This window comes from Lepidochelys kempii, chromosome 21 (assembly GCF_965140265.1).
Source record: "Lepidochelys kempii isolate rLepKem1 chromosome 21, rLepKem1.hap2, whole genome shotgun sequence".
NCBI lineage: Eukaryota > Metazoa > Chordata > Testudines > Cheloniidae > Lepidochelys > Lepidochelys kempii.
In genome coordinates this window covers 16,073,245-16,098,139 of record NC_133276.1, presented here as the reverse complement: position 1 = coordinate 16,098,139, position 24,895 = coordinate 16,073,245, and the positions used below count along the sequence as shown (strand labels likewise).

Below are 24,895 nucleotides of genomic sequence, written 5' to 3'. Positions count from 1 at the left end.
CAAAGTGCAGGAAGGCTTGGACTGTACTAGAATTTGTAGCAGCCTAGCTAGGTCTCTCAGGGTGTGAAAAACCACACCCCGAGTGCCGGAGCTACACCAGCAGACCCCCCAGTGTAGACGCAGCTGTGCAAACAGCAGAGCGCTAATGTCATTGGGGGAGTTGGTGTTCCTGAACTGGCAGAACTCCCCCTTTCGGGCCGTGGCTCTGTAGGGTAGACATAGCTTAAGTCAAAGCTCTCTCAGAGCTTTCCGTGCACTGGGGCGGTGTCCACATGGCAAGCTAGCACCCTGTACATTCACATCCTGGCTTACTGCACCCAAACAGCCCGTGTAGACAAGCCCCTCATGGGTTTTCAAGAGTCTCCCAGCCCAGCTTCTCAAAATCAAGTGGGCTGTTTGGAATTCAACCAACAGTTTTGGGACCTTTCTGAAACTAAGGTTCATCCAGCACTAGCAGGGAGCAGACACTCAGCGGCTGGAGCTCAACCTAGCTCCACTGCACTCCGCGAGCTTGATCCTCTGGTAGCGTTTATTTGCGTGGTTCAATGGTGCCACAGTGACATACACCAGCTGAGGGTCAGCTTCACAGCCTGAATCTTCTGGGCACAGGGCAGTAGGTCAAGTTTAGCAAGCAGGCCAGATGGAATATGGCTGGGCAGGAAAGGCACATCTCCCTTTCTGATGCTCTTTATTTACAGACACAGTAGCATCCCGGGGTTCGGTGAAGAGAGCAAGCAGCACTGACCTAGCAAAGCATTTGCTCCACACACACACAGTGCTGCCCCTGCAGTGAGAGCTGTGCAAGCACAATGGGTTTGTGTCCTTTGGGGTGGCGGGTGGGTTCGTGCAGGATCTGTGGTAAAACGGAATCCAGCTGGCTGACCAAACAGGAATGCACCGCTCCGTGCTTGGGCCTCTCCCCTCTGCCTCGTGCCCATCCGACGGGTGCTACTTCCATCGGCCGCCAACCACGGTCTTCCCACGGGCAGCCTTCGAGCTGGAAGGGAAGCAGAGAAGCACCTGCTGAAAGGTGTTCCTTCGAGGGGGTGTGAAAAGAGCTGAGAGCAGGGAGCGGTCTGGGTTCCTCAGGAGCTATGCTCTCTTCCCAGCTGGAGAGGGAAGGGAAGACTGAAGCTCACTGCAAACAAAGGGAGGAAATCTCTGGGGCAGCCTTCCCTAGGGTCAAATCCTGGTCAAGGGGCCTTTACCATTGGCTTTCATGGAGCTAGGATTTGGCTCTTAGCAAACGCATTTCACAGACAAAGGTTGGACCCAAATAGATTGGCCAAAACTCTTTGCCAAGGCAGGTATGTCAGTCAGCGACACCCCCTCTCTCATCCCAAAGAGTCTTTAGGAAAAACAATGAAGAAGTCAATCCTGAGGACTTGGCCGGGGTAGAAACAGCTACACAATGTCCCCCTCCACCAAGTGGCAGTGATGGTGAGTGGGTATTATTCGAGTGCATTGGGCCCAATTCTTTTCTCGTCTACACTGGCCCTCCTTATTTGCACCAGGTGCCAATGAGAAAAGAATCAGGCCCGGGGGGAGGGCCAGTGAAATTGTCTAAGAGCATTCCAGTCCACGTGTTTTATATGTGCTCTCCTCACTTGGCCCTTCTGCCTGGTCAGACAGGGAAGGGCCCAGACAGTGGTGCAGAGGTGAATACAAGCCAAGATGGTGTGTCTGTGGTCATTAGGACTGGCCAGTGTGTCAAAGTGCCTGGGCCAAACCCTTAATTGGTGTAAACTGGCACAACTCCATTACAGTCAAGAGAGCAACGCTGCCTTACACCAGGAGGGATCTGGCCCCAAGTCAGTGAGGAGAAAAGTGACCTTTATTTCCCAGAGTTCAGAACAAACTCCCAACTCTGTCCTGGCAGCCAGTCAATGGGGCTTGGGCCTTCCCTTCTGCCTCCCCCAGAGAGGAGCCCTCTATTGCTAACTCTTTTGGGGGACCATGGCTCTTCCCGGGGCAGAGAGGTCAGGCTGAGATTGCCAGGTCCCACAAGCCCTGTAGCTTGTATACCTCCAGCTGCTTGCAGTGCCTGACAAGTTCAATGCCTCAGAAATTCCTTCTGTTTATAAGGGTTAGTGTATCCAATCAGGGAAGAGAAACCACCCCATGTGACTAAATGACCAATCACAGAGCTCAAGATCCAAATATAACAATGCTCTAAGGAGTTAGATTTTTTTACTGTAATCACTGAACCCTTCCAATAAGATGAGCCCAAAGGAGCCAGGTTTCCTTCTTGCTCTGGTCTGTTCATAGCTCCCCTGCCCAAGCCCCAGGACACTATGAAAAGTGGCCCTGGCAAACATACCATGGTGACAAGAAGTTGCTTAGACCACTCCCAGTTTTCCCTCCCCAGATTCAGCTTCACTTCAAACCGGTTTCCCCATGCAGCATGCATGTAGTGTAAACCGGATCAGCCCCACGCAGCACAAGGACGGCCATGCTACTCACCCTTTGCTGTAGGGCCGGGTCACGTCAGAGGGGAAGAGAGAAGAGAGATTTGGCGTAAACAGCGCAGAATGCTCCTAGCTGCCACATGACTGGGCATCAGATTCTCAGAGAGCAGGGTTTAAAAGGTGCTCTACTCATCTGTATGGGTTGTAGATTGGCTGATGCCTCAAGGCAAAGGCTAAATGACTTGCTAGCTACTGGGCTTCCCCTGTCTCTTTCTGCCCCTTGCTCTTGGTCACTAGAGAGACATCCACACGGGAACACGAGCCCAATGCCTTACCAAGTTCTGCTGCTCTGACAGCTTATTCCCATTCCCCTCCCAAGTACAAAACGACCCTCCGGCCAAACTGCCCCCAGCCATGTGTCCAAATGTAGCCGCAGAGGGGTTTGATTCAGGCGTGGGACAGATGCAAAAAGGGATGGGCCTGGAGATGTAACACATGGAGCGGGCTGAAAGGTTCTGAAATTCAAAATCATGATTTAAAAAAGGGACAAAATTTTTGAGAAGATTTTCCACTCAAATTATGCCCCCCCCTCCCTTTTTTTTTTTAGGAAGCTCTAGTGATGGACCTGAGTCCACTCTCACTCACTCTGGTATAAATCAGAAGTAACCCCCTGAGGCCAGATTCCCCTCTCATTCACACTAGTGAAAATGGCATTGAAAACAGTTACACCAGTGAAAGAGAGCAGACTCAAACCCACCGATCCTCAGATAAGAATTAGAGGGAAGAAAAAGCAGGCAAGAGAGAACTGTATCCAAACAGGCTGGTGCCCTGCCCTCACCTGGTGGAAATGGGAATTCCCAACGTTCAGTGGAACCCCTCTCGTTTACCAGGGGATCTGGCCCAGAATGGGCCAGGTAGGACCCATGGCAATGGAGGGCCTGATCCTGTCACCCTTACGCCATGTGATAGGACGACTGAGGCCAGGATACTGGTTTAGATGGACTGTCGGTCTGAGACATTCAGGATTGGGTCCCTCTCTGTGCCACTTGGGCTGGCTGGAGAGAGGACATGGTTTCCAGATACAGCAGCCCAGGCTGCTGTAAGGTATCACGCTGCCTGCATTTGCCTCACACAGAGGGCAGCCCATCCCCGCTCCTCTGAAAGAGAGTGGATATTGGGGGGGGAGGGAGGGCCTCCTGTGGGGGTGGGGCCTGTGGATTCTGAGATCCACTGGAGGCAAGGACCTTCCATACGCAGGCCCTCCCACTATCCTCCTATGGGGCCAGGGCCCCAGAACCCACTGCAGATGGCTCTCAAAACCAAGAGCAGCTCAAAGAACTGCAACAAGGGAAGAAGGAAATATCAGAGCCAAGGGGGCTGGGAGGGGACGGCAGCAGTGAGGCGGGGGGGGGGGGGGAGAGGAGAGGAAAAAGGAGCTGATTGGAAGAGGGGGGAATAGGGAAAGGGGGGACGAGAAGAGACATTGGGAGAGGGTAAAGTGAAAGAAAGGAGGAGAGAAGGGACCGCAAGCGATGAAGGCTCAGCAGGGCCCAGGAGAGTGAGTAGGGTAAGAGAGGAGGGGAACTGTGGAGGAGGAACAAAGACAAGGGGGAACAGGGAGCCTGAGAACCGAGGAGGCAAGACAAGAGATGGAAGAGAGCCTGCTAAGATGAGAAGAAAGGAGCTGGGTGTGAGTACTGGAATGCTGAACTGTATTATCCCGTTTAGTCACCAGGTGATGCTATGTACGTGTCAAATACCATGTTTAAGCTAAACTCAGCCATACCTGGCAGTCCGTTAAAGGATCATATGATGAACACATCTGGTGTGCATCATGCTCAGAAATAAACTCTGGAACCGATCTATATCTGATCCAGGAGCATGACATGGGGTCACAAGTGGGATGGAGAAAAAAGATAAACAACTCTAGCTGTGGCAAAGAAAGAATTCACTGCCCAGATCACGTATGATGGTGGCAAAACATCAACACCCCCACTGTCCATACACACACTGGATGGCTTCTTTCCCCAAGTGAAAGGAGCAACAGTATTCTCCAAGGTGGATGCCTCGAATGGAGTCTGGCAAATTCCTTTAGCCAAAGACAGTGCTAAACTGACTACATTTATCGCACCTTTGGGAGATTTTGTTTTTGAAGATTACTTTTTGGAATCACCAGTGCACCTGAAAGTTCACAAAGAAAGACGGAAGAACTGTTAACAAACACAAACGGAGTTGTACTTTTCATGGATGATATTCTGATACATCGTTCTTTGATGGAAGAAAAACAAAACCCTCAGTGAAGTCCTGAGCCTACATCGGTCAGTCAGCCTGAAGCTAAAGCTATACCAGGCAAAGTGCATTTTCTGCCTGCCCCAAATTGTGTTTTTGGGATAGACAAAGATGGAACCAGTCCTAGGTCTGAGAAAGTAAAAGCCATTCAAAAACTTAATACCTTCATTGGTGGAATACATTCACCAGAACTGAGACATGTACTAGGGATAGTAAGTTACCTTGCTCGATATCAACAAGGCCTCTCTGCAGTAACAAAACCACTGATTGAACTGAAATTCCAACACATCTGAGCTACAGTAAAAGAAATGATCGCCATAGTTCCAATTCTCAAGCACTATGATATGCAGAAATCCACCATTATCAGTGCAGATACAAGTAGCTATGGACTAGGTGTGTATCGTTGCACTAACAGGGCTCTGAGTAGAAGCCAGCTGCATTTTGCTCTTGCTCATTCACAGAAGCAGAAAAACGATATGCACCGATTGAAAAGGAGAGACGGGCAAGCGCATGGACAGGAGAGACCTTTTACAGATATCGGCGCAGACTGGATTTGTTTCCACTCAGACCACCTGCAACCTTCATCAACAGAAAAGACCTGGATCAAGTACCACTGAGATGCCAATGTCTATTGCTACGGTTGATTCAATTTAACCCAATTGCTAAATATGTTCCTGGGAAACGCTGGTAGTACCAGACACGGTCACAGAGCCCAGCATCACACTCAGCTACCCATGAGCTTGAAGATGATGTAGAGGTGTTCGTGGACACATACAGACCAGTGTCAGAAAAAAACAAAACAAAACAAAACAAAAAAACTACTCCGTCTACAAAAAGCAACCTTGACAGACACGCAACTTCAGGAAGTTCTAAGTTACATTATGGGTGGCTGACCCAAGTATCTAAAAGGACACTAAGTAAGTGACAAAGAGACTACATTGTACTGTGTGGAGAATTAAGCGAGTCAAAGGACTTATGATTAAAAGGCAACTGCATTGTAATTCCAAACAAAATGAGAGGAGAAATCCTAAACCTCATCCGTGAAGGACATCAAGGATTAACTAAATGCTGTGAACAGGTCAACCAGTTGGTGTGGTGACCAGGCATCAGCAAAGACATAAAGAATAAAGTATCTGCATGTGAACATTGCAGAACTAACAGACCAGTGCAATACAAAGAACCTTTAATAACTACACCCCTACCAGAGAGACCTTGGACGAGACTAGCTGCAGATATATGTGAATTCAGAGGACATCACTGTGTTCTATTTTTCCCAAGTACATAGATACACTATACTTGAAAGACAACATGTCACAGTGTTATCGAAACACTGAAGTGCTCTTTTGCTTATCTTTAGTATTCCAGAACTAGTGACGGACAATGGACCACAATTCACTGCAGCAGAATTTAAGTCATTCTGAAAGAAACAGGACTTAGATCATATTACTAGCAGCCCACATTACTCACAAGCGAATAGAAAGGCTGAGGTAGCTGTACTGGCAGCCAAGAAAATCCTTCAGCTGGAAGATCCGTTCCTTGCTCTTCTGAGCTACAGATCAACACCAGCTCTTGGATGTTGTCCTGCACAACTCCTGGTGGGAAGATAACTCATGTTCTTTTCCAAAACTGGAACAATAGTTCTAACTCCAAAGTGGCCAGACACAAAGACGGTAGCCAAATTGGATAAAAAGGCTCACACTTTTACAACAGACTTCACTCAGAGCACCGCTGGGTTTAGAACCAGGTGACTAAGTTCATGTCAAATCAGATGGACAAGATGGATGGACAACTCCAACTGTTGTCAAGAAAAAAAATGTAGTAACCAGATCATGTGATCGAGACCGACATTGGAGAGTTGAACAGAAACTGTCAACACTTACAGTTTGTTCCTCAGAAAGAGCAATCAACGGAGCAAACTCTACAGGTGGTAGATGCAGAACGCGATGACGACTCAAAGATTCCAAACCAACCACAGCTAGTCATTGCAACTAACGGACAGCCAGATGAGCGAGGCGTTATGCATTCAGGCCATGTAATTAGAAAACCAGTACGATTTCAGAGACACTTAGACTGATCAGTACTGAACTCCAAAGACAGCATGTAACTATTGCAAATGGTAGGAATGTAGCACTTAAAGGGGGAGATGTAATGGAATGCTAAACTATATTATACAGTTCAGTCACCACGTGGTGGTGTGTGTAAGATACCTTATTTAAGCAAACCTCAGCCATACCTGGCATAGCATAAACTGACCTTATATTGAACACACCTGGTGTGTACCTCACTCAGATGTAAGCTCTGTAGCCAACCAATATATGATACAGGATCATGACAAGGGAGGCCAGTAGCACAGGCTTATGACCACATCATCAGGGTTTGAACCCAGCACTCCTGACACTTGAGCTAAAGGATTCTCAGCTGGCAGCAAGAGTAGGTTGTCATCTTCGCTGTGGGCCAGCCACTAGAGGTGGATGTGACTCGCCCTATGCCAGATTAAGGGAGAAGTGGTGCAAAGGGGAAATGACATGGAGACAGGGAGGTTAGAGGAAAAAAAGGAGTGGGGGGGGGGTTGGATGGGGAAATGTGTAAGCAGGAGCAGGAGGAGAAGAAGGATGAAGGCACCAGCAGGATAAAAACAAAGATCACGGGATCTTCTCTGTGTGCCTGTCAATGTGCAGTAGCAACGGGGTGAGCAGGGGAGGCAGAGGACAGGTGAAGGAACAAAATACGGACAAGGAAGAGATGGGGAAGGGAGAGGAAGCAGCAAGGGAAGGGGAGAGCTGAGAGCCATGGGGGCAACAAGAGGGGAAAGGAGGGGCCAAGGGGAAAGGCAGAGAGTAGAGCAGGCAAGTGCTGAAAGAGGGTGGCAGGAAGGGAGAGGGGAGGCGGAAGGCAGCCCTGGTACTTACACCTTCTGGTGATCGCTAATGCGGTTTCGGAGAACATTAATCTGCAAGAGAAATACAGAGGGACAGTGAGTCCTGGGGCTGACACTTGCATTGGGCAGGGGGCTGCCAGAAGGCAGCAGAAGACAGAGCAGGAAATGGTCTCCCCAGTTGACCCTCCAGAGCGGCCTGGCCACATCATGCAGTCCACAGCTCCTGCTTAGTCCAGGCCCAGACACAGGGAGACTCTGGAAGTGATGGTGGGTAGCACAGGCTGTTATGTCAGGCTAGGAGCTAGAGAGCCACAGGGCAGGTCTGTGACCCGCAGCTCCAACAGAGAATCCCCTTCTCGTCTGGTCTTCTCATCACGGACCAGACCTGGCTCTCATCTGCTGCACTTCCGACCGGTGCATGGGAATGCAGAGAGCAGCCCACATGGCTGTTCTCAGTGGCGTCAGGTGAGAGACTGATGGGAACACTGAGCCTTGGGATGGCTCTGGGGGATTAGATTGTTGCTTTGGTGGGTGTGCATGAAAACTCTGTGGGCATGGGGGAGGCAGTTATACCTTGTGTAAAATTAATTTGGCTAATATGATGTTATGGAGGTTAAACTATATGGAAGGAATTTGCATTTTCCCAGGACGTGTGCGGTGTATATTGGAGAAGGGTAAAAGAAATGCAAATAAAACATGGTACTTCATTAAAATCCTAATAGGGCTCCAAAAGGAGCCACAATAGGTTGTGCTTTCTTTTTCAGATCTGTGTGTTTTGGAGCAGGAGATGAAAGTGGAAAGTAATCAGAACTCTAGTGGAATGTTTCCCTTTTAAAAAAAGAAAAGGAGTACTTGTGGCACCTTAGAGACTAACCAATTTATTAGAGCATAAGCTTTCGTGAGCTACAGCTCACTTCATCAGATGCATATCGTGGAAACTGCAGCAGACTTTATATATACACAGAGAATATGAACCAATACCTCCTCCCGCCCCACTGTCCTGCTGGTAATCGCTTATCTAAAGTGATCATCAGGTGGGCCATTTCCAGCACAAATCCAGGTTTTCTCACCCTCCACCCCCCCACACAAATTCACTCTCCTGCTGGTGATAGCCCATCCAAAGTGACAACTCTTTACACAATGTGCATGACAATCAAGTTGGGCTATTTCCTGCACAAATCCAGAAAACCAGGAAATAGCCCAACTTGATTGTCATGCACATTGTGTAAAGAGTTGTCACTTTGGATGGGCTATCACCAGCAGGAGAGTGAATTTGTGTGGGGGGGTGGAGGGTGAGAAAACCTGGATTTGTGCTGGAAATGGCCCACCTGATGATCACTTTAGATAAGCTATTACCAGCAGGACAGTGGGGCGGGAGGAGGTATTGGTTCATATTCTCTGTGTATATATAAAGTCTGCTGCAGTTTCCACGATATGCATCTGATGAAGTGAGCTGTAGCTCACGAAAGCTTATGCTCTAATAAATTGGTTAGTCTCTAAGGTGCCACAAGTACTCCTTTTCTTTTTGCGAATACAGACTAACACGGCTGTTACTCTGAAACCTTTCCCTTTTAAGACACTGTCTAAACTGCTAACAGCTTTGGATCCAAAAGCAAGCTAGTAAGCCTCTGTGTGTAAATGCAAATTACCTAGCTGATGGGCACAAAGGAGCTGCAAATAACGAATACATCTGGTCAGCAAACAAGCTACTAGAAGACTCAGATTATGGCCCTCCAGGAAAGGGAGGTGAAAAAAACAAGTCAAGCCTGAAAATAAGGGGGACAGGTTAACCTTAAGGGGTGGCTGTGGGGGTGGGAGATGAGAACAGGGAATAGGGGTAAGGAAATTGGAATCATGTTTTGCTAAAAGGGGAAATGGGAACAGGGAATGGGGCTGGGAAAATTGGAATCATGTTTGGCTAAGGGCAGGAATGGGAACAGGGACACAGGTAAGGCTCTGTGGTGTCAGAGCTGGGAAGGAGGATATTAAGGAAGGAAACTGGAATCATGCTTGCTGGAAGTTCACCCCAATAAACATCGAATTGTTTGCACCTTTGGACTTCGGGTATTGTTGCTCTCTGTTCATGCGAGAAGGACCAGGGAAGTGAGTAGGTGAAGGAATAAGCCCCCTAACAGAGACACTCACTGCCTGCCTTCCATAGAGGAACTGAAAGAGATTCTTTCACAAGGCCAAGCCTCTGCAGGTGTTCTTCACAATGCTTCTCTCCTGTATGACCAGCCTCTCCAGGCCAGCCACAGAACAATGCCTGCTGCACGGAGATGAATGGTAGAGCCCGACCTCCATGGTGGCATGGAGCAAGCAAAAGCTGTTCTCGGCTGTGCCTAGATGGGCACATCCTGCCAGGGCTCCCATGAATGACGGGACATGGGCTCCGTGTGTACAGTACCTGGGCTACATGGATCTGAGGTCTCCAGTGCAAACTTGCTGCAGCCCTGTGCATCTCCAGCCTCACACATAGGCCCTACGCATCCTGCTTGTAGGGACCAAGTGAGCCATGTGTACAGGAGGAAAGGAAGGGGGATGGGTGGTGTGGGCTGTCACCAGCTGGAAAGCAAATCCACAGATGGCTGGCTAGGAACATTGGCGGTTTGGTTAGATCCAAAACTGCTGACTCAGTTTGTACTCCGAGCACAGGGACAGGAAGGACAGGACAGTTATTGCTCATCAACAGTCTAGAAAGGGCTCGTGTACTTACCCAGACATGTCCCATGGCAAGGGATGCGTGGCTTCCCTACTGAGTGAGTCGAGGTCCTAGGTAGCATTGCAAGCCAGGCAAGGTTCAAACACACTTCACGGAGGGGCATGGAGAGAGCAGACAGCATCTGGGCCCTTTCGGACCCAAGGAAGGCAACAGCCCAAATCAGTCCTTACTCTGCCAACTACCTCCCCACACACCTAAACACACTACTACACAATTATATCCACTCACACCCCCACCTCCTGATTCACCCTGACACACATCAGAGAGGATGAAGCCAACATCTTCCGAAGTGGTTACTTGTTTCAGCAAAATGGAAACACCCAACGTCAGTGGCCACTTTTGGTCATTTGGTTTTAAGAGCAAAAACAAGGATGTGACCTTTATATAGATAACTATAATGGGAACATCTAGAGTTATATTAGATTCAGAGATTTTAAGGCCGGAAGGGATTTCCCAGGTATTGCATGATTTATTCAAAATTAACATCAACGGGCCAGAGATCTCCTCAGCCAACTCTTTCAGGACTTTTGGGTGCAAGTTATACAGGCCTGCCGATTTAAAATTAGCAGATACTGTTTATCATCCTCATCTGATGAGTACATCAACCTGCTTCTTTCCAAATACAGAACAGAAATATTTATTGAACACTTCTGCTTTTGCTGCCTCATTAACAATTTTACCATCACCACTACTAACGGGCTTAAACTATTGTTAGGATTTCTTTTGTTCATGCTTAAAAAACGCCTCTTTATTGTCCTTAGACCTGCGAGCTATGAAATTTAACTTGAGGTCTTTAACTTCTCTTATTAATTTTCTACACTTCATAACCACTCATTTATATTGCTTGTGATCTATTTCTCCTTCCCCCCAACCCATTTGATTTTTATTTATTTCTAAATTGATGTCTTCAATTCTCCACTGAACCAGGATGGACTTTTATGCAAAGTTGTCCTATTTCTTAATTATACAGTGATGACAATCGAATCAACTCTTGTTTAAGAAATCCCAATTTTCATTCATGTTTTACTATCTAAACCCCCCCCCTTCAATTTCACTCATAAAACTTTCGTCAGCTTTGGGAAATTAGCCCTGTTGAAGCACAAAGTATATATATTAGCGGTTTGGATCATAGAATCATAGACTATCCAGGTTGGAAGAGACCTCAGGAGGTCATCTAGTCCAACTCCCTGCTCGAAGCAGAACCAATCCCCAACTACATCATCCCAGCCAGGGCTGTGTCAAGCCTGACCTTAAAAACTTCTAAGGAAAGAGATTCCACCACCTCCCTAGGGAACCCATTCCAGGGTTTCACCACCCTCCTAGTGAAAAAGTTTTTTCCAAATATCCAGCCTAAACCTCCCCCACTGCAACTTGAGACCATTACTCCTTGTTCTGTCATCTGCTACCACTGAGAACAGTCTAGAGCCATCCTCTTTGGAACCCCCTTTCAGGTAGTTGAAAGCAGCTATCAAATCCCCCCTCATTCTTCTCTTCCGCAGACTAAACAATCCCAGTTCCCTCAGCCTCTCCTCATAAGTCATGTGTTCCAGTCCCCTAATCATTTTTGTTGCCCTCCACTGGATGCTTTCTAATTTTTCCACATCCTTCCTGTAGTGTGGGGCCCAAAACTGGACACAGTACTCCAGATGAGGCCTCACCAATGCTGAATAGAGGGGAACTATCATGTCCCTCGATCTGCTGGCAATGCCCCTACTTATACATCCCAAAATGCCATTGGCCTTCTTGGCAACAAGGACACACTGTTGACTCCTATCCAGCTTCTCGTCCACTGTCACCCCTAGGTCCTTTTCCGCAGAACTGCTGCCTAGCCATTCGGTCCCTAGTCTGTAGCAGTGCATGGGATTCTTCCGTCCTAAGTGCAGGACCCTGCACTTATCCTTATTGAACCTCATCAGATTTCTTTTGGCCCAATCCTCCAATTTGTCTAGGTCCCTCTGTATCCTATCCCTACCCTCCAGCATATCTACCACTCCTCCTAGTTTAGTGTCATCCGCAAATTTGCTGAGAGTGCAATCCACACCATCCTCCAGATCATTTATGAAGATATTGAACAAAACCGGCCCCAGGACCGACCCCTGGGGCACTCCACTTGACACCGGCTGCCAACTAGACATGGAGCCATTGATCACTACCCGTTGAGCCCAACGATCTAGCCAGGTTTCTTTCCACCTTATAGTCCATCTGTGTCTCTATACTGACAAATTAAGGTTGGAAAGAAGGTGTAAATTTATACTGGAGACAGTAATTAACCATTGAAACAATTTACCAAGGGTTGTGGTGGATTCTCCATCACTGACAATTTTTAAATCAAGCTTGGATGTTTTTCTAAAAGGTCTGCTGTAGGAACTATTTTGAAGCAGTTCTCTGGCCTTTTACTGGAGGTCCGACTAGATGATCAAAATGGTCCCCTCCAGCCTTGGAATTTATGAATCAATTAACATAATTAGGGCATGATTCTCGGTCCCTAGGCAACCACCAACTTCCCATCCACTGAATCATTAATCTTCAAAATGATGGCCAAAATGGGTCTGCCTTGCGCCGGGTGCACTGTCTGTTAGAAAATCCATCGCCTATAAGTTTTAGAAATTCTAATGGTTTTCTATTGGCTGCAGGAGACCATGAGTGAGTGTCTCTCAAACAGAAGTCCCCATAATACTACAATGTTTCCTTTCCACACATTACAGCCAGGTAATTAAGGAGTAACTGACTCGGTCATTTGGTGGTCTATAAAAGACCGCCCCCCACCAGTACCCAGTCCTGGGCTTTGTTTGCTAGCAGATTGATTCATAGGCATTCAAGATCCTGCACTTCTGAATTACCAATAGCTCTAAAACCAGGTAATGGGGTCTTTAATGTAGAGCACTCCCCGTTTCTTTCACCCCTCTGTCCCTTCACAAACAGGTTTCAAAAAAGGGTCACGCTTCAGGGCACGAGCTGATAAGGGTCAGGAGGAATCTCCCTCGAGGGGCAGGATGTTCGATTGCGACATTACTTGCACCTTTCTCTGTTGCAGCAGGTTCTGGCCACTGTTAGGAGACTGTACTAGATAGGGGAATGGGGGCTGATCTGGGCTGGCAATTCTTAGGTTCTCACTCATTCACCTTCCCATCTATCCATTTGTTACCTAGCCCCTAAGTAGACCTCCATCTTAATACATCCCACCTGGATCTATGGCTCACGGACACAGATCTCTGCTTGGGCTCTTCCCTATGCCAGCAGGACTGTCTGCTCCCTCTCAGCCAGCCAGCGTGTCAAGCACAAACCCAGGCAGGAAGCTGCGGCCGTGAGCTGGGTGGTACTTACTACTTGCTTAGCTCATCGCAGCGAGCAGTGAGCGTGACAATCTGGTGGAGTTAGAGAGAAGAGAACATTAAAAGGCAGACACAAGCAAGCACTCAGAGGGGAGGTTAACAGAGAGAGGGCCTGATGCTGTGACGGGCACTCATCTTCACCGCAAGTCATGGGCACTCGGGCTCAGACCCTCAAAGGGAGTTAGGCACCTAAATGTGTTTGAGGATCTGGGCCTAAGCACTTCACAGGACTGAACCCAGAGCAAAGGCGTATAGAAAAAAGATCTGGAGCTACAGGCTGCAGATGCCCTACTCGGGCTGCCATGGTTGGAAGCCACATTCAACCGAGGCTTCTTTGGGACAACTTCTCAACCATGAGCCAGAGCCAAATTTGGCGAGACACCAGCCATGCCCTGACAGGGTTTAGCACACAACCACAAAGACTTTGCTTGTGCTGAGGGAGGGTGTGGATGGTGAAACAATGTTAGTGAACCCTGGGTGTGGTGATGGATGCACTGGAAATGTGATAGATAGTTCAGCTATCCGTTCGCTGTGCTAGGAGAGAGCATAAAATAATCCAGCCATTAGGCGACTTGTGAGTGTACAGAACGGGAGGGCCTGACAGACAGCCAGGTGTTTGCTGCTTAGGGAGATTCCAGCTGGCTAGATGATCCACAGGTGTCCACGTCCAGCAGGCTGTTTTGCAGTGTTGATAGCTGGGAGTCTACAATGTTCACATGGCATTCACTAAAGCTCTGGGGCCACCACTTCAGCTGGCACAAACTGGTGTAACTCTGCTGGGGTCATTAGCACTTTGGTGATTTACACCAGCTCAGGGTCTGGCTCAACTCACCTGAGCGCACTGGCCTTGCACTTTTGGAGAGTTGGGTTCAAATCCAGGTTAGGGAATGGGACTGGGGATCTCATCACAACCTCCATCCTCAGGAGAATGAGGGAGCTTTCCTCAGGTTTCCCCGTGATACAGTTGGCAGGCTGGGTACAATAGACTCAGCCGGCTCCCCACAGCAGAGATGGGGCCACAGGGGGAAGCTGAGGTCAGAACAACCCTCACCTCGTATTTCTGCCGCTTGAACTTTTCCTGCAGCTCGAATTTCTCAGCCTCCAGGTCGTGGATGCTCTGCCACAGCTCCTTGGCCTTGTCCCTGGGGGGAAAGCCATGGGGAGCCAGTGAGGAGATGCAGGGGGGCACGGAAGGTTATCCATGTGATTCACCGAACCACACACAGTTCTGATCCCCACCAGCCTCCAGTCCCACTTGTGATGAGGTTCTTTAGGCTTTGCCCCCCAACAGGGTAGATACAGGGGACTGGAGCAATGCCTGAGTTCACGCCATGTCGGCACCTGCTGCCTACTGGTGCTTAGCCCACCTAGGACCATGCAGTGCCCTTGGTCCACGATGGGGACATAACACAGGCATAGGGTGTGTGATCACAGCTCCCCCAGCGGCCAGCCCCTGTGACTATACCAGCCTGCTACTTACTCACAGCCCTGGAGTTTCCCTCTTGGCTCCCATGCTGGGGGCTTGCGCTTCTGCTGCTCATGAGTTCCATCCCAGCCGGCAGCCACAGCTGCCATCCCCTTGGCCGCAGCGGGAGTAATGGGGATGGAGGGCTGAGGCAGCCCAGAGCTGCTGGGTCACAGATGATCTGCTGCTGCTTTCTCACTCCAGCGCGGCACACCCACTGCCTTTCGGCACTCCCCCCTGCATCTGCACGCCCGCATCGACGGCGTCCCACAGCTCAACCCGGCAGCCTGGCCACCGCAGTGCGTAGCGCTGCCCTCACAGTCTGGTACCGGAGGGGGGGCAGCTGGCCTCGCTTGGGGTGAAGGAAGAGGTGGGAGGGGGCAGGTTGATTTGCTGCCCCTCTGGGTTAGTGATGCAAAGGGTTCTGGGACTCAGGCTCCAGCCTGTGAGCTCGTCTCCAGCCTGGTAGGTTTGTGGGGAGTGGGGGGTGGGGGAGGGTACTGCCCCAGTCCCTCCCTTACGCTCACCTCAACTTGTCTTCGTTCAGGTGGTCGATATTCAGAGGCTTCCGCCGCTCGCTGAGGATCTTCTTCTTCTTCTCCCGCTCCGTTTGTTTCTTCCCACTTTTCTTCTCTGTCTGAAGACATCAGCTGGCCCGAGTCAGAGGGAATTTAATTCCCCCTCCTCTCCCTGCACTGAACTGGAGTGACCCCTACACCTCAATGGCATGGAGAGGTTCCAAAGGGGAAGCCCAGCGGAGCTGAGCGAGATGCCCACCCCGGCCAGCCTTTTCAGGAAGTCCACTTGCCATGAGGCTAGTCCAGTGGAGGGGGCACTAGGCTGAGACTCAGCAGACCTGGATTCTATTTCCAGCTCTGCCATTGACCTGCTGGGATATTCAAATAAGACACTTGACTGCTCTGTGACTCAGTTTCCCTTGCCTAACTTTTGTCTTATATAGTTAGCTTGTGAGCTCTTTAGGGCAGGGACTCTCTCTCACTGTGGGCGCACAGCACCTGATCTCAGCTGGGCCCCTAGGCGGAGCTGTAATACTTCCAAAAATGGTACTTCTCCCCAGAAGGGCATGGACAGCACCAAAACTACCAGCCACGGAACAAACAGCCTGGAAGACAGGCAGCCTGTCATGCCAGTAAAGTCTGCGCGGCAGAGTCCTGAGGGCTGAGTGCCCTGCACAGAGAAGGAAGCAAGAAGGCTGCCCTAGGTGACTGCCATGGTTCAGTCTAGTGGGTAGGGAGATCGGCTAAAGTCTGATGCTCTGGCGATGACCTTATCGCACAGGAAATAACACCTCCAAAGGATGCAGGAAGCTTCAGTGAGACTCACCCCTCTCCTGCAGCAGGAGAATCGGGCCCTGGAGTTTTCTGATTTAAGCACAATCTCCTCGCAAAAGCAAAGGAGGACAGAATAGTGGAACTGCACCAACGGCCCCTTCCTCCACAACCTCTGCCCTCGGTTCAGGCTTCTTCTCCCTCACCCCCTTAAGGGTCTTCCTTTCATGGGAATTTTCCCAGCATGCTCCCCTACAGCTGGCCCCTTTAACTGTGGGATGGAGCCCCCAACTACAGCCTTAAGACAGACATTTGCCTCTAGCTGCTGCAGGCTGCTCCTCCCGCGGCGCTAGCCAGCCTTTGGCTGCCTTAGTGTTGTTTCTTCCTAGCTCTTCACTCCCTCTGGGGCACCTGGCATTGGCCACTGTCAGAAGACAGGATATTGGGCTGGATGGACCTTTGGTCTGACCCCGTATGGCTGTTCTTATGTTCTCTGTGCCCTAAGGGTGGTCCATATGCACTCTCTGCGCCTAGAGTCGATCCACCACCCCTGCCACCAGCCACTCAGTTATGCCAGCTCCAAGGACTGAAGCAGCCTGATTGCAAAGGGACCTCTGGTTTTCAGGAACAGAATCAGGAGTGGGAGGAGCAGGCAGTTGTAAAGTTAGAATCGCCTCGGCCAGAGGCCAGCTTAGCACGGCCCAGGGTCATTGGGATGCCATGGGGACTTGGCATGCTGTAGAGAGAGATGCTGCCATGAGGGTCCCCAGTTGGCATCTGGCCCCCAGTAAACAGCAGGACGAACACACACGCTGAGTCCTGCTACTGGGTGGGGACTCTGGCTACCACCACCACAGCCAGTTCCCAAGCATCCCAAGCTGGAATCGTACCTTCTGCAGGTAGCCCCCAAAATGCAGCATGTTGGAGAAAGCCTTCTTCTTCCTGGCATCCTCTTCCGCCTTCTTCCTGGCCTCCTCTTCCTCTCTGCGGGCTCTCTCTTCCTGTCGGGGTAAAGCCAGAGCAAGAGGGGTCTCGAGGGAAGCCAGGGGAACTCACTGCTGCTGGAGAGACAGACTCAGCAGAGTGAGAGCCGCTGGGAACACACAGACAGCTACAGACCAGACCAAGGGCTACACAGTCACATGCCATGATAGCTGCTTATGTACCGATGGGCTTTGCTGTCCCTTGCAGGCACCTCCCCATGCAACAGAAGCAACCACCTGTAGGCTGCAGTGGCCAGTGTGCACCAGCCATGAATAACTCCCCCAAGTAGAAGGGCAAGTGGGGCTCAGGGCAGCAGTCACCAGTACTGGACATCAGCCTGGACACCAGGCTTTGTCACCATGTTAACGCAGTCACTTAACAACACTGCAAGTGGTGCAGGCCCCTGTCTGAGCCCCTCTGGAGCTGGGTGCTGGCTCTGGAGGAAGAACACCCTGTGATGAAGCAAACACCACTTCCTCCATTGCCTGGAGGTTCATTCAAGCTCTCCCCAGCAGAGCGCTAATCCATCCCAGCCCTGTATCGCTTGGGAGAGCTGTGAGCAGCCCAGCCCAAGGCTGCAGCTCAACCAAGGGGCCCTGGTGGAATATGTGGCCACCAGCTCCCTGGGCCAAGCAGGGCCTAGGAGTCTCAGTCCCAGGTGGGTCTGGAGCGTCCCTGCCGGCTGATCTAGAAGCTGCACTAAAGGGGAGTCCCCCACAGCTAGAAGGAAGGTCCCTGCAGTACGAGAAGGGGTAACAGCAGCTGCTCCCAGCTGGACGACAGGGGAGAAGGCTAGACCCGGCTCCATCGCTGGGGGTTTTGTTGGCCCTCTCCTGCTCCGGGAGGCGGGACACTCACAGCCATGCGGGCCTGGCGCTCCTTCTCCCGCTCGCTGCGGATCCGCTGCTGCTCCGCCCTCTCCGCTCGCCGATGCTCCTGCAGGGGAAGAGCAAGGCTTGGGCTTCGAGGCCGGGGACGACCCCCGCCCCCACATGAGGGACCCAGGGAGAGCTCTCTCTGGATCCCAAGTGACTAGGGGCCCAGCCCAAGGGGAAGCATTTGCTCTGTTGGTATGGTCAGGAGTGCCCGTTTCCCTGCCACGTGACCTCTGCTTCCTCCAGACATGGCTGGCCACCAGGATGATGGGTGGCGGGGCACCACATGACCTGGTATCAAATAATGAAAGATGGCACTTCCCAAGTCCTGGGTCCAGGCTCCTCAGTCTGGATCGGACCTTGGTCCCCTCTCTCTCCCCTGAGTCCGCATCTTGCTTTTCTAGGGCTTGACCCTGCTCCCCCATGTCTTCAGCAGGGACAGAACATGGCCCTTAACTTGGAGACTCGCGGGGGGGAGGAGTAATGGGACAATCTGGGACCTCCAGACGTACTATTCGGTCCTTGAGTGAGATCAGCTCCTCTTCCTCTTTCTTTCTGTTCTCGAAATGGGCATCGATCAGGCCCTGCAACTCATTCAGATCCTTCTCCATGCGCTTGCGGTGAATGTCCTGTATGGAACATGACCCTGAGCCAGCCATCGCTACTGCCCTCCCAGATCAATAGCCACTAGGGCACCGTGGGAGCCAGGGGCCATTTAAGGATGAGAGCAGGGGCTGGCAGGCATGGTACCAGGTCCCCTGGGTACATACCCAGAGGGGCTGGCAGACTTGGTACTGTCTGGGCATGCTGGGTACATGCCTGGAGGGACTAGGAGATGCTTGCATGAGTGAATTTAGTGCAGCCTGACAGCCCCGGTGACTGAAGCCCATGGCTTACCCACAGAGCAGGCCCACAGTCCATTGGGCACCCAATACTCACATCAAAGTCCACTTTCTCCCCATCTGGGATCTTGGGAGGCACCAAGTTTGGCATGAAGAGCCTGCAATCAGAAGCAGAAAGGAATTTCTCTCCATTCGGCTGGAAAACGGATTATGGCCTCATTTAACTCCAGGTAGGAGAAGCTTCTTCGTAGGTTAATTTAGTGTTCATACAGACCTGTTAGACAGCACACTGCTGTGAAAGGTGGCAGGAGAAAGTAGCGTGTGTGTGTGAATACAACTGTGAGAGTCAATCTACTATTAGGTTTCTATGAGCTTTAGGGGCCCAGAGGTATAACTGCGTAGATAATTGGGTTTATAGAGTTGTGTTGTCATTTTTTGGCATGTATAGACTGTAGGCCCCGTTCTACCATGGAAAGGGGATCGGGCCCTCACAGAGGCAAAAATACAATAAATAATTGTCCAAACTTTTTACCAATGAAACCCTGGCAAATAAGCTTGCAAAAGAAGTCATTCGCGCACACACCCAGCATACGTAAAGATGGGGGGAACAAGTCAGTTTTCAGCACAGGGCAATGTAATACTAACTTGAGACTGCCAGCCAGGGTGGAATAGTGGTTGGGGGGTTGTTTTTATAGTGAAGACACCTGTCCCGGGGCACCCCCCAGCTCCGTTTCACATGGATCACTACTGAACAGCTTTGGATCATGGCCAGTTCAAGCTAGCCTGGAGCAGTGAGCCTAGACATGACTGGCTTGGGGTCTCGTTGCTATTTCCCAGAGCTGTCCAGGCCCCAGTGTTTGTGAAAAACAGACAGAGTGTAAGGTGACAGCCCACTATGGATGAAATGCACAAGCACAAAGCACCGCCCCAATCTCATGTAAGTCCTGGTCTCAAGCAGTTCCTAGGCCTCCTGCTGGCCCTCTGCATGGGGTGCATTTCACCCCATCTGCAGTCTGGCATTTGCAGTGGCAGCTACCAGACAAGTCCCCTAGCCACCTGTGCCAGGAAAGCACCCCAAAGGTTTAGAAAATGGTCACACTTTCAAGCAAGGAACCAGAATTGAGCGATGTGGCAGCCAACCCCAAGCTGCTGACGGGTATCTACCCGGTGCTTTTCCCTTGATAGGCTTGAAAGTTTTATCAAAAAGACCAACAGAAGGTTTGGGGGAAGTGAGCCATCCAGCAGCTCTGGGGCAGACACTTCTGGGCCCAAGTTTCAATTACGGGAACCTTAATAGCGCCATTGAATGCAGCATTGGGGTGCTTAAGTATGTCAGTGAAACAGCCTCATCAGCCACAATAGACAGTACATAGAAATAATGGCAATGGCCCAGATCCTCCAAGACATTTAGGCACCTAACTGAAACCAATGAGAGTTAAGCACCCAAATACCTTGGAGGATCTGGGCCAAAGTGCTTATTGGAGTATCCAGATGCAAATGCCCTGCTGACAAAACGGTACCACCCACAGATCTCAAAGGAGAGGCAGTATCCTCAGCCCTATCCTACAGGTGGGTAAATTGAGGCGAGGGTTTGGGGAGGGACCTGTCCACACTAAATCAGTGGCCAGACTAAATATAGGACCCAGGCATCCTGGTTCCGTCCAGTCTCGTCTGCCGGGCCATCTGAAGGCATCTACTGGTAGAAGTAAGCCTGGGGTGCAGATTTTGATTCTCAATCCGGCTTCAAATTTGAAAAAGTTTTGCTTCAGGCTTATCACTCTTAAGAGCCCTGCTCAGCTGGAGAGATGATCATGGACTGAGCTCGCTGACTGGTATTGCTGATGCTTCCCTCCAAACCCCTTTTGTTCCTTTGAACCTCATTGAGACGAGGACATTGCTAGTCCAGCTCTTCCTTGTACCTGTCAGCAAAAGCAACGTGTGTGTCCACCCAGACCAGCTAGGTGCACAACCCGTCGTTAGGCAGCAGCCTTATTGCAGAGGCTTAGACAGCTGAGCCTACCTGGCGACACTCGGAAGGGTGGAACTGAGGAGTAGGGAGAGAGGAAGGAAGAGAAGGTTTAGCAGGGTGTATCCTTCCCGGGGCCTAGAGCACTCGGTGCTCCCTTGCTTTATCCATCTAACAGGGAACTGGGGCTCCCAGGGATTCATGAGAACGTTCCCATTCACCTGCAGGAGATTCCTCCACCTGAGCAGGTGGTTGTCTCAGGGAATGCTCGGATGGCTTCCAAGAAGGTCGCTTCAAGGAATGCACAGGGGGCTTTGCTGCACTGGAGAATGCACCACTAAGCTCCTATATCACAAGCCAGAGTGCGAGGTTCTGATTGTGCCAGTGAATGCACGAGCTGCTCCCGACTCACCAGCTCTGATCGCACTCTCCCTGTGCCACACTCCCCACCTCCCTCGCCCCCCTTGTTCTCCGTCGTCCCTTCCCCCCACTTGCTTTTCTGCTCTCTCTTTCTCCTCCCCAACCCTCTCCCTATTTCGCTTCCCTTCTCCTGTTCTGGGGCTGTTTAGCCCCGACTCCACCCCTTCCCCCTTCCCTTTGGTATTTACTGCACTGTATACAGCCCCTGCCCAGCCATACGGCAGAGCGATTCCGCACACACGCACAATCCAAACTTCCCATCCCCCTACACAAAATGCATTTCTACTTACTTGGGCTTTGGCTTTGACTCCCCTGCGGGTCCGTGGGAACCAAAGAGAAACACAGAGTTAATGGCACAGAGAGGTTCGCCTTTTCACTGCAATGTAAATATCAGTGATGGGCCGGGCACCCCCAGACTCCCTTTGCTCCATGTAGGGTGACCAGATGTCCTGATTGTATAGGGACAGTCAGGATTTTGGGGTCTTTTTCTTATATATGCTCCTATTACGCCTCACCCCCGTCCCAATTTTTCACATTTCCTGTCTGGTCACCCTAGCTCCATGCCATACTGCAGGTAAACCTACAGCCTGGAGTCAGGTATGGAGGAGCCAGGCAGTTCACTAGGGCTAGAGATGGGCCCAGACTGTCAAATCTGGCCAGATTTCAACCACCCCATCCACTTAAAGAGTATTTCAGCTCCCAGCAATTGGTCCAGTCTCCTTTCCTATTGCCTGTCCAGACAGCGCTAGCCGGCTGAGGAACTCCATTGCATAGGGTAGACCCTGTTTTTGCCCTGACACTGAGGTACATGCCCCACAACTGCTTCAGACATTCATAACGTGGCTGCCTGCGGGCTCCCCACCCCATGCAGGCAGGCAGGGGTTCCCCTAGTGGCTGGGAACAGGGGACACATTGCCCCAAGAAGCTGCCCAAACTGTTAGTGCAGGGGCGGGCAGTGTCCCCACCATACAGGCCCACCTCAGCCACAGCAAGCCAGCGGCGTGCCCGCACCAGCAGGGAACATAACAGCTCTCCTGGCTAGTATGTGGGTGCCCGGTACAGGGCATCTGGTCCAAAGCTCACACCCCTATTCAGCCCCACAGCCTAACAAAGTGAAGTCACCTGAATGGATGTGGCACCCTGTGCCCCAACTCCCCACGCCCCCTGGTCCTGCTGCTGTCTAGTGACGGGTGCTCATGCTCATCATGGGGCAGGGGAGAGGGCAGCGGGGTGGTCAGGAGGGTTTGCTGTCCGCTCCCCCCAGGAAGGGATGGGTGTATGTGAATCGGGACTCGTTCCTTCCCTCCAGCGCAACTCCCTGTGGGGCACAGGGAGAGGACAGGTACGTTACCTTCCCCAGACTCCTGCTCGTGCTCCCCCTCACCACCTGTGGGAGAGACAGAGCTTTAGCCCCCAACCACGCACCCGATCTGCGCCTGCATGGCCAATCGGTGCCACTGTACACGCCCTGCACTCCAGGAGGCAGCAGGGATGGGCTGGGGGTGAAGGGGACGCGGACTGAGCCTTTCCCCCACTTTATCCCCAGGTGGCATGTCCCACCAAGACCGGGCCATGGATTTTTAGTACCACCGTTCTGGGGACTTGAGACGCATGGGCCTCAGTTGAGCAAAACACATTGACCGAGTGACCACCAGGTGGCATCTTAGAATCATAGAATCATAGAAGATCAAGGTTGGAAGACACCTCAGGAGGTCATCTCGTCCAACCCCCTGCTCAAAGCAGGACCGATCCCCAACTAAATCATCCCAGCCAGGGCTTTGTCAAGCTGGGCCTTAAAAACCTCTAAGGAGGGAGATTCCACCACCTCCCTAGGTAACGCATTCCAGGGCTTCACCACCCTCCTGGTGAAATAATATTTCCTAATATCAAACCTAGACCTCCCCCTCTGCAACTTGAGACCATGGCTCCTTGTTCTATCATCCACCACCACTGAGAACAGCCGAGCTCCATCCTCTTTGGAACCACCTCTCAGGTAGTTGAAAGCAGCTATCAAATCCCCCCTCATTCTTCTCTTCTGCAGACTAAACAATCCCAGTTCCCTCAGCCTCTCCTCATAAGTCATGTGTTCCAGTTCCCTAATCATTTTTGTTGCCCTCTGCTGGACTCTTCGCAATTTTTCCACATCCTTTCTATAGTGGGGGCCCCAAAACTGGACGCAATGCTCCAGATGTGGCCTACCAGTACTGAACAGAGGGGAACGATCACGTCCCTCGATCTGCTGGCAATGCCCCTACTAATGCAGCCCAATGTGCCGTTTGTCTTCTTGGCAACAAGGGCACACTGTTGACTCCTATCCAGCTTCTCGTCCACTGTAACCCCTAGGTCCTTTTCTGCAGAACTGCTGCTTAGCCAGTCAGTCCCTAGTCTGTAGTGGTGCATGGGATTCTTCCTTCCTAAGTGCAGGACTCTGCACTTGTCCTTGTTAAACCTTGCCTAGCATCTCCTATCCTGCCAGCCCCAGCACTGGAAACCCTGTCATGGCAGGGTCAGTCTGGACACCTCCAGCTGCCTTGTGGGAAGTGGCAGGAAGGTGAAGGTCAGAGCTCCAACACAGACATCCACCAGTGGAGTGAGGACAGCTCCCCAACGTCGCCTTCTCATGGAGGGGGCAGACGCAGAGCCAGGTGAAGCACAACGGCTTGGCTTTGCGGCGGCACACGCAAACGCGTTCTTCAGGCCTAGCTCAGGCAGCCTGATGCTGCAAGGTGCTGAGCACCCTTATTGCCATTGATGTGCAGGAGTTGAGAGCTCTCTGCACGCTGTAGGGGGTATGCAGCAGTGTGCAGGGCTGGGCTGGTAAGGCCAGGTTTTAGGTGCTTTTGCAAATCCCACTAGGTGCCTCTTTGCATCATTAGGCACCTAAATACCTGTAAAAATCTGGCCTTTAGTCCTACATGGTGCTGAGCACCGGGCTGATACATGGTCCAAGGGGAAAACACAGCTGAAAACTGGCTTCAGGTGGAAACGTGAGCTCTATGGGGTTTCAATGGGAGACACCCCAGATTCCCTCCAAACCAAGCCCTAGCTCACTCAAAAGGCCTGAGAGTCCCAGACAAGCTTTTCCATTTACCCCACTGAGCTTAGACTCTGAAAGCAGAAGAACGTCCCCTTCTTACCACAGGGTGTGTGAAATTCTCCCCTGTGCAGCACAAGGCTAGATCACAGCAATCTCACATGGTGCGTGGGGGCCTCATGGGCCCTCTGCACTGGGCAGGCAGGGACAGCATCCCTCCTGGCGGCCAGCTTTTACACAGCAGGAGTCAGAAACCCCATTATTAGTAGCAGATGAGTTCAACGGAACAGGGGGGACCCAGGGCTCAGAACAAGTGGGATCAGGCCTGCACTGACCCGCATGTGAACAGACCCCTCTCCCCAGTCTTGCTCTTACCTTCTTTTTCTTTAGC

General features: G+C 51.1%; 1 protein-coding gene across 3 annotated transcripts; it reads right to left on the bottom strand.

Annotated features, from left to right (window-relative positions):
* Window positions 1-702: 702 nt before the first annotated feature.
* TNNT2 (troponin T2, cardiac type) lies at window positions 703-22,853 on the bottom strand. Of its 3 annotated transcripts, none has more exons than XM_073320043.1 (10): window positions 22,822-22,853; window positions 21,761-21,782; window positions 19,182-19,242; window positions 18,755-18,871; window positions 18,226-18,303; window positions 17,274-17,384; window positions 15,622-15,731; window positions 14,681-14,771; window positions 13,622-13,662; window positions 874-997 (listed from the first exon to the last, which is right to left on the bottom strand). In XM_073320043.1, the coding sequence occupies exons 3-10, from the start codon at window positions 19,233-19,235 to the stop codon at window positions 949-951; spliced, it is 651 nt and encodes a 216-aa protein (XP_073176144.1). In that variant the 5' UTR covers window positions 19,236-19,242; window positions 21,761-21,782; window positions 22,822-22,853; the 3' UTR covers window positions 874-948. The 3 variants fall into 3 exon arrangements, with proteins under 3 accessions (XP_073176142.1, XP_073176144.1, XP_073176143.1); XM_073320042.1 differs by lacking the exon at window positions 13,622-13,662 and adding an exon at window positions 7,607-7,647; XM_073320041.1 differs by lacking the exon at window positions 13,622-13,662 and having other exon boundaries at window positions 703-997.
* Window positions 22,854-24,895: the final 2,042 nt, after the last annotated feature.